Below are 9531 nucleotides of genomic sequence, written 5' to 3' on the forward strand. Positions count from 1 at the left end.
CACACACACCCACACACACACACCACACACACACGTTTAGTACTGTACAATACAAGATATCTACAAAGTCTTAGAGTGATGGTATCAATCCCAAATTATAGAACTTTATTTATAGCTGCAAAATCAACACAAAGATGTATCACAAAAATCCTGGATTTTTCCATGTTAATCCATTTATCATTTATTTAATTTACAAAATTTGATAATATAACTTCTTAATAGCACTCACTTTAAGACACAAGCAAATAAACAGACAGTAGTCTGACACAACACAATGGAACTGCAAACTGAGTTCTGAAATCGTCATGGAGATGGTCGGTAGGGTGTTTATGGGATTGATAACTTCCTGTCGTGCCTGACAACGGGACTAAGACACCCTGAGCCTGGATTAGACAATGCAGAAGAGGAGGATGAGACACAGTTAGAGAGGAGAGGTGAGGAGGAAGAAAGGAGAGGAGGAAGAAAGGAGAGGAGGTGAGGAGGAAGAAAGGAGAGGAGGAGAGGAGGAAGAAAGGAGAGGAGGAGAGGAGGAAGAAAGGAGAGGAGGAAGAAAGGAGAGGAGGTGAGGAGGAAGAAAGGAGAGGAGGAAGAAAGGAGAGGAGGAGAGGAGGAAGAAAGGAGAGGAGGAGAGGAGGAAGAAAGGAGAGGAGGAAGAAAGGAGAGGAGAGGAGAGGAGGACGAAAGAAGAGGGAGAGAGACAGAGAGAGAGAGAGGGAGACAGTAAGAGACAGAGACAGAGAGAGAGAGACAGAGAGAGAGAGACAGAGAGAGGGTGGGGGACTCAACGTAAATGTGCAGACCCCAGTGAGAGTGTGCTGAGCTGGTCAGATTCCATGCTGTTCCTCTCCTGGTTCTGCTGACAGGCTGCTACAGAGGCCACACTCTCCCCTCACACCCCCGGGAGAGAGGGGGTTTCTGGGAGTAGAGGGGCAGGGGAGGTGGCTGGTACTGGGGAAAGGGAGAGTGGAGTGTGTCATGGGTTGGAGAAGTAGAGCTCCTCTCTCCCATCTTCCACCCCAGGGTGTGGTGGTAGTCTGGGCTGGAGGGGCAGGGAGTTGGGGAGGAGGCCAGCATAATAGGGATTTAGCTAGAGATGCCAATGATGTGGTCTGGTAGAGTGTGTCAGGCTAGTCAGAGGATGGGACAAGGAGAGGAGAGGGATTGTGTTAGTCAGTGATGTCATGTTTAGTGATGTCATCCATCCCCCATCATATCTAGAGTGGTGTGAGAGGGGTCAGTTACTGAGTGTCACCCTAATGGGGTGTCGTAGCAGGGTTAGCTGGCTGTTATGTGCATAAAGACTGAATAAGAATACTTTATATCTCAATGGTTACATGGTTGTGAGATATAAGCCCTTCATTAAAAGAGGGTGACACATTCATACAAGTAGGTGATGTACACTCAATCAAAAGCCTTAATGGCCTTGCACTGTTATAATCTCCACCCGGTACAGCCAGAAGAGGACTGGCCACACCTCAGAGCCTGGTTCCTCTCTAGGTTTCTTCCTAGGTTCCTGCCTTTCTAGGGAGTTTTTCCTAGCCACCGTGCTTCTACATCTGCATTGCTTGCTGTTTGGGGTTTTAGGCTGAGTTTCTGTACAGCACTTTGTGACATCTGCTGATGTAAAAATGGCTCTATAAATACATTTGATTGATTGATTGATTGATGAAAAGTCGACGTCGCTTACTCTTTGACTCAACAGTTAGCTCTACCTACTCTCCTATTCTAGTCCTCACCAGTGTTTGGTGGTGGAAGACAAAGCATATTGTCTTTGTGTGAATGTTCACTTCTGGGTGTACAATAAAGTTTTATCCCATTCTATTCTGTTCCGTATCATTTGGTTCCGCTTCGTTCCGTTCCGTTCTGTTCTACACCCGTGGTTGCTGGGTTACGAAACGTATCCGTTGTGAGTACACCAGGTCGGCGACGTACAGCGCCAGGTTGACGAAGCTAAACACCGCCACGACCACCTTACTATCCCACGGACACCGGCCCCGCGGGCATGACGACGGGCGCTCTGGCGATCCGTACTTCCTGTCGAAGCAGAACACGGGCCAGACGACGGAGGCGCTGAGGTAGAGAAGAACCGCCAAGAGCGTGTAAACAACAACAAACCGGTCGAACGGTAACTTCAAACACCCGGTGCGACCGGACACGGTCAATATAACCACGACGGTCGTCATGGCGAAGCAGACGGCGTAGACGACCACGCAGTAAATCGTCGCTACGTGACGAGAATACTCGGTCCCGTTCGCCAGCGCTCCGAAGATAATGCACGCCACGAAGCCCTGGACGACCTTGAGGAGGCCGGAGACGGTTGCCATGTAGCCCACGACCCGGCCTGGTTTGGCCCGTGAGAGGATCACCTCGGCGCCGTAGGCCAGGGAGCCGGCGATGGAGCAGACAGTGACGGCGATGCGGAAGTTCCGGACCTCACAGCCTGCGTAGGGGCACTCCGCTCTGACAAAGTAGACTGGGTAAACCACCGAGGCTGTCACATACCTGGAGGAAGAGGAGCAGAAGAGGAGAGGAGAAGGAGAGGAGAGGGATTGTGTTAGTCAGCGATGTCATGTTTAGTGATGTCATGTCAGTGATGTCACGGTTAGTCAGTGATGTCATGGTTAGACTTCCTGTTTCCGGTCACAACTTGCAGACGTGCTGCTGTGCGTTTTGTTGCCGATCTTACTTTGCTACCTGACTACCTCACGGTTTTTACTTTTTCATTACTGTATATTTTTAGTTTTTCCCTCACTCAACTTTTTTCATTCAACTTTTTCACCCCGGAGGTTTTATCTGGACATGGTTCGTCAGGACTTCAAACAGCCGAAGCTAAGTAACATTAACATGATGCCTTCTAATTGCAGTCGCTGTACTCATAAAATACAGGAGAACGATCGCCTTACGGCAAGGATAGCTGTGCTGCAAGCCCAGCTTCAGACGCGATCGTTAGGCAAGGGTAATTTCAGTGTAGGAAAGGATGAAACAGCGTCTGTGCCACCAGTAACTACAGATAGTAACGTTAGTATAAACCCCCTCGCACGGTCCCCGCAGCCGGACAACTTTCTCATGGCTTCTGGAGGGAAACGCTGTAGGAATGCTCAACCGGTGTTGCTTATTCAGCCAACAGAAACTTTCAACTGGTTCTCCCCACTAAGCGAGTCGGAGGCCGAAACTTCTCTGGTCTCTGCTCCTCCCGTTGTGGGGTCTGAGACGCCGAAGGCTCCCACCATTAGCTCTGACAAATTGAAAACCCTAGTCATTGGCGACTCCATTACCCGCAGTATTAGACTTAAAACGAATCATCCAGCGATCATACACTGTTTACCAGGGGGCAGGGCTACCGACGTTAAGGCTAATCTAAAGACGGTGCTGGCTAAAGCTAAAACTGGCGAGTGTAGAGAGTATAGAGATATTGTTATCCACGTCGGCACCAACGATGTTAGGATGAAACAGTCAGAGGTCACCAAGCGCAACATAGCTTCAGCGTGTAAATCAGCTAGAAAGATGTGTCGGCATCGATTAATTGTCTCTGGCCCCCTCCCAGTTAGGGGGAGTGATGAGCTCTACAGCAGAGTCTCACAACTCAATCGCTGGTTGAAAACTGTGTTCTGCCCCTCCCAAAAGATAGAATTTGTAGATAATTGGCCCTCTTTCTGGGACTCACCCACAAACAGGACCAAGCCTGGCCTGTTGAGGAGTGACGGACTTCATCCTAGCTGGAGGGGTGCTCTCATCTTATCTACGAACATAGACAGGGCTCTAACTCCTCTAGCTCCACAATGAAATAGGGTGCAGGCCAGGCAGCAGGCTGTTAGCCAGCCTGCTAGTTTAGTGGAGTCTGCCACTAGCACAGTCAGTGTAGTCAGCTCAGCTTTCCCCATTGAGACCATGTCTGTGCCTCGATCTAGGTTGGGCAAAATAAGAAATGGCGGTGTTCGCTTTAGCAATCTCACTAGTATAAAGACCTCCTCCATTCCTGCCATTATTGAAAGAGATTGTGATACCTCACATCTCAAAATTGGGTTACTTAATGTTAGATCGCTCACTTCCAAGGCAGTTATAGTCAATGAACTAATCACTGATCATAATCTTGATGTGATTGGCCTGACTGAAACATGGCTTAAGCCTGAATGATGAATTTACTGTGTTAAATGAGGCCTCACCCCCTGGTTACACTAGTGACCATACCCCCCGTGCATCCGGCAAAGGCGGAGGTGTTGCTAACATTTATGATAGTACATTTCAATTTACAAAAAAAAAAACAATTACGTATTCGTCTTTTGAGCTTCTAGTCATGAAATCTATGCAGCCTACTCAATCACTTTTTATAGCTACTGTTTACAGGCCTCCTGGGCCATATGCAGTGTTCCTCACTGAGTTCCCTGAATTCCTATCGGATCTTGTAGTCATAGCAGATAATATTCAAATTTTTGGTGACTTTAACATTCACATAGAAAAGTCCACAGACCCACTCCAAAAGGCTTTCGGAGCCATCATCGACTCAGTGGGTTTTGTCCAACATGTCTCTGGACCTACTCACTGCCACAGTCATACTCTGGACCTAGTTTTGTCCCATGGAATAAATGTTGTGGATCTTAATATTTTTCCTCATAATCCTGGATTATCGGACCACCATTTTATTGCGTTTGCAATTGCAACAAATAATCTGCTCAGACCCCAACCAAGGAGCAGTAAAAGTCGTCCTATATATTCCCAGACAACCCAAAGATTCCTTGATGCCCTTCCAGACTCCCTCTGCCTACCCAAGGACGTCAGAGGACAAAAATCAGTTAACCACCTAACCGAGGAACTCAATTTAACCTTGCGCAATACCCTAGATGCAGTTGCACCCCTAAAAACTAAAAACATCTGTCATAAGAAACTAGCTCCCTGGTATACAGAAAATACACGAGCTCTGAAGCAAGCTTCCAGAAAATTGGAACGGAAATGGCACCACACCAAACTGGAAGTCTTCCGACTAGCTTGGAAAGACAGTACCGTGCAGTATCGAAGAGCCCTCACTGCTGCTCGATCATCCTATTTTTCCAACTTAATTGAGGAAAATAAGAACAATCCAAAATTTCTTTTTGATACTGTCGCAAAGCTAACTAAAAAGCAGCATTCGCAAATGGAGGATGGCTTTCACTTCAGCAGTAATAAATGTATGAACTTCTTTGAGGAAAAGATCATGATCATTAGAAAGCAAATTACGGACTCCTCTTTAAATCTGCGTATTCCTCCAAAGCTCCATTGTCCTGAGTCTGCACAACTGCCAGGACCTAGGATCAAGGGAGACACTAAAGTGTTTTAGTACTATATCTCTTGACACAATGATGAAAATAATCATGGCCTCTAAACCCTCAAGCTGCATACTGGACCCTATTCCAACTAAACTACTGAAAGAGCTGCTTCCTGTGCTTGGCCCTCCTATGTTGAACATAATAAACGGCTCTCTATCCACCGGATGTGTACCAAGCTCACTAAAAGTGGGAGTAATAAAGCCTCTCTTGAAAAAGCCGAATCTTGACCCAGAAATTATAAAAAACTATCGGCCTATATCGAATCTTCCATTCCTCTCAAAAAAATTTGAAAAAGCTGTTGCGCAGCAACTCACTGCCGTCCTGAAGACAAACAATGTATACGAAACGCTTCAGTCTGGTTTTAGACCCCATCATAGCACTGAGACTGCACTTGTGAAGGTGGTAAATGACCTTTTAATGACGTCAGACCGAGGCTCTGCATCTGTCCTCGTGCTCCTAGATCTTAGTGCTGCTTTTGATACCATCGATCACCACATTCTTTTGGAGAGATTGGAAACCCAAATTGGTCTACATGGACAAGTTCTGGCCTGGTTTAGATCTTATCTGTCGGAAAGATATCAGTTTGTTTCTGTGAATGGTTTGTCCTCTGACAAATCAATTGTACATTTCGGTGTTCCTCAAGGTTCCGTTTTAGGACCACTATTATTTTCACTATATATTTTACCTCTTGGGGATGTCATTCAAAAACATAATGTTAAATTTCACTGCTATGCGGACGACACACTGTACATTTCAATGAAACATGGTGAAGCCCCAAAATTGCCCTCGCTAGAAGCCTGTGTTTCAGACATAAAGAAGTGGATGGCTGCAACCTTTCTACTTTTAAACTCGGACAAAACAGAGATGCTTGTTCTAGGTCCCAAGAAACAAAGAGATCTTCTGTTGAATCTGACAATTAATCTGGATGGTTGTACAGTCGTCTCAAATAAAACTGTGAAGGACCTCGGCGTTACTCTGGACCCTGATCTCTCTTTTGAAGAACATATCAAGACTGTTTCAAGGACAGCTTTTTTCCATCTACGTAACATTGCAAAAATCAGAAACTTTCTGTCCAAAAATGATGCAGAAAAATTAATCCATGCTTTTGTTACTTCTAGGCTGGACTACTGCAATGCTCTACTTTCCGGCTACCCGGATAAAGCACTAAACAAACTTCAGTTAGTGCTAAATATGGCTGCTAGAATCCTGACTAGAACCTAAAAATTTGATCATATTACTCCAGTGCTAGCCTCCCTACATTGGCTTCCTGTTAAGGCAAGGGCTGATTTCAGGGTTTTACTGCTAACCTACAAAGCATTACATGGGCTTGCTCCTACCTATCTTTCCGATTTGGTCCTGCCGTACATACCTACACGTACGCTACGGTCACAAGACGCAGGCCTCCTAATTGTCCCTAGAATTTCTAAGCAAACGGCTGGAGGTAGGGCTTTCTCCTATAGAGCTCCATTTTTATGGAATGGTCTGCCTACCCATGTGAGAGACGCAGACTCAGTCTCAACCTTTAAGTCTTTACTGAAGACTTATCTCTTCAGTAGGTCCTATGATTAAGTATAGTCTGGCCCAGGAGTGTGAAGGTGAACGGAAAGGCTGGAGCAACGAACCGCCCTTGCTGTCTCTGCCTTGCCGGTTCCCCTCTCTCCACTGGGATTCTCTGCCTCTAACCCTATTACAGGGCTGAGTCACTGGCTTACTGGTGTTCTTCCATGCCGTCCATGGGAGGGGTGCGTCACTTGAGTGGGTTGAGTCACTTGAGTGGTCTTCCTGTCTGGGTTGGCCCCCCCCCCCCCCCCCCTTGGGTTGTGCCGTGGCGGAGATCTTTGTGGGCTATACTCGGCCTTGTCTTAGGACGGTAAGTTGGTGGTTGGAGACATCCCTCTAGTGGTGTGGGGGCTGTGCTTTGGCAAAGTGGGTGGGGTTATATCCTGCCTGTTTGGCCCTGTCCGGGGGTATCATCGGATGGGGCCACAGTGTCTCCTGACCCCTCCTGTCTCAGCCTCCAGTATTTATGCTGCAGTAGTTTATGTGTCGGGGGGCTAGGGTCAGTCTGTTACATCTGGAGTATTTCTCTTGTCTTATCCGGTGTCCTGTGTGAATTTAAATATGCTCTCTCTAATTCTCTCTTTCTCTCTTTCTTTCTTTCTTTCTCTCGGAGGACCTGAGCCCTAGGACCATGCCTCAGGACTACCTGGCATGATGACTCCTTGCTGTCCCCAGCCCACCTGGCCGTGCTGCTGCTCCAGTTTCAACTGTTCTGCCTGCGGCTATGGAACCCTGACCTGTTCACCGGATGTGCTTGTTGCACCCTCGACAACTACTATGATTATTATTATTTGACCATGCTGGTCATTTATGAACATTTTAACATCTTGACCATGTTCTGTTATAATATCCACCCGGCACAGCCAGAAGAGGACTGGCCACCCCTCATAGCCTGGTTCCTCTCTAGGTTTCTTCCTAGGTTTTTGGCCTTTCTAGGGAGTTTTTCCTAGGGAGTTTTTCCGAGCCACCGTGCTTCTTTCACATGCATTGCTTGCTGTTTGGGGTTTTAGGCTGGGTTTCTGTACAGCACTTTGAGATATCAGCTGATGGACGAAGGGCTATATAAATACATTTGATTTGATTTTGATTTGATGGTTAGTCAGTGAAAGGCTATCCCATGTCTACTTCATGACATAATAATGTATGTCTAACACTTGTTTGTCTCATTTTGATGATGTTATGCATACATGATGACGTGTAACAATGATTATGGTGAGGTCATACGTACATGAGGGTCGCCAGGGCGGCGAATGCCACCGTCAGGTTATCCCAGGAGATGGGCAGACAGGCGTGGAGACGGGTGGCGTCCAGGAAGAACATCACAGTCGTCATGCCGAAGCACGCGCACCACACCGCCATGCAGAACACGCCGTACGACCCACCGCTGTAGCCCGCACTGTGGCTCACCATGGCAACCACCGAGCAGCCCAGGGCCAGCTGGGAGAGGCGGGCGGCGCCAAGCGAGGAGAAGACCGCCGTCTTGTTGAGGTACTGACCCCCCTGAGGGTTCATAGTCAGGAGTCAGGGTTCAGAGGTCAGAGGTCAGAGGTCAAGGGTTAGAGGTCAGAGGTGAGAGTTTGTGGGGTAAGGGGGTGTCTGTCCAATACTGGAGTAGGATGAAGTGGAAAACGTGACAACACAAAGCAAGTCTTGAATGTATCGACTCGTGAACCTGGTGTGTTTGTGCGTGAGCATGCGTGGTTGCTTCTCGCTCTGCTGTTTGTGCCGGGACGCTAGGGACTCTGGGTATTTTCTGGGTCTCTATTTATGTGTCGGTGACTCACGGTATGTCACAAAGAAAACACGTCAAAACGCAGCCGTCCCTCGTGGGTGAAACTCTCTGGATCACACATGTATAGAGAAGCTTGGTCCACTGTGCATACACATCATAAGGACACACTCTTGTGTAGGCAGAATATCTTCCTGAGTCCATATATTTCTTGTGTCCATATATATTTCTTCAGTCCTCTGATATATATTTGAATCCTTACAAGATTGACACATAATAAATGTATTTCTTGAGTCTTTGAATGCTGGATATTCATAAAATCCAGTATTTACATCCAACTGCTGAATTCAAAAGAGCCGGCCAACCTTTTCCTCTTTTGAGGACACTTTCAGTCTCTGTCAGAGCTTTTCTTCACTTGGACGGTACAGTACAGTATAAATTCTCAATCCCAGTATGTGATATCATGTAATAATCCAATATAATCCGGTTCAGTCAATTTGTCTGTCTTCCGATGGTCAAGCTTGAAGTTCTTAGGTACACGACCACACTTTGGCTCTCTGTGTGTCTGTCTGTTGCAGTACACACTCTCACTGACAACCAAGCCATGTGGCCCAAAAACCACCTCTCTCTCTCTCTCTCTCTCTCTCTTTGAGGAGACATGGAGGTGGTCAGTCAGTCAGTCAGTCAGTCAGAGAAAGTTATTTAAATACAAGGGTTGGGCCGATGGATGTGAGGGTGTGTGTGTGTGTGTGTGTGGTAAAGCATGCAGACACGTTCCAGACTCCAAGGAATGGAGAGAGATGACCAAGCTGGATATAAATAGAGAGACACATTCTACAAAGACCTGAGGAGGGAGAGGGAGAGGGAGAGGGAGAGGGAGAGGGAGAGAGAGAGGGAGAGGGGAGAGAGAGAGAGAGAGAGAGAGATCACATGAACTTCATA

General features: G+C 47.1%; 1 protein-coding gene across 1 annotated transcript; it reads right to left on the minus strand.

Annotated features, from left to right (window-relative positions):
* Positions 1-984: 984 nt before the first annotated feature.
* LOC106564293 (myeloid-associated differentiation marker-like protein 2) lies at positions 985-9251 on the minus strand. The gene is made up of 2 exons (XM_045690879.2): positions 8089-9251; positions 985-2502 (listed from the first exon to the last, which is right to left on the minus strand). Exons 1-2 carry the CDS (start codon positions 8370-8372, stop codon positions 1869-1871), a joined length of 918 nt encoding a protein of 305 aa, XP_045546835.1. The 5' UTR covers positions 8373-9251; the 3' UTR covers positions 985-1868.
* Positions 9252-9531: the final 280 nt, after the last annotated feature.

This window comes from Salmo salar, chromosome 12 (assembly GCF_965601325.2).
Source record: "Salmo salar chromosome 12, fSalSal1, whole genome shotgun sequence".
In the NCBI taxonomy this organism is placed as follows: Eukaryota; Metazoa; Chordata; class Actinopteri; order Salmoniformes; family Salmonidae; genus Salmo; species Salmo salar.

Excerpts from the sequence above, each read along its gene's own strand:
- LOC106564293 (XM_045690879.2), bottom strand. The coding sequence starts at position 8,372 with ATGAACCCTCAGGGGGGTCAGTACCTCAACAAGACGGCGGTCTTCTCC. Across the intron at positions 2,503-8,088 it reads GCCGCCCTGGCGACCCTCAT|GTATGTGACAGCCTCGGTGG; the intron begins GTACGTATGACC and ends CTCTTCCTCCAG.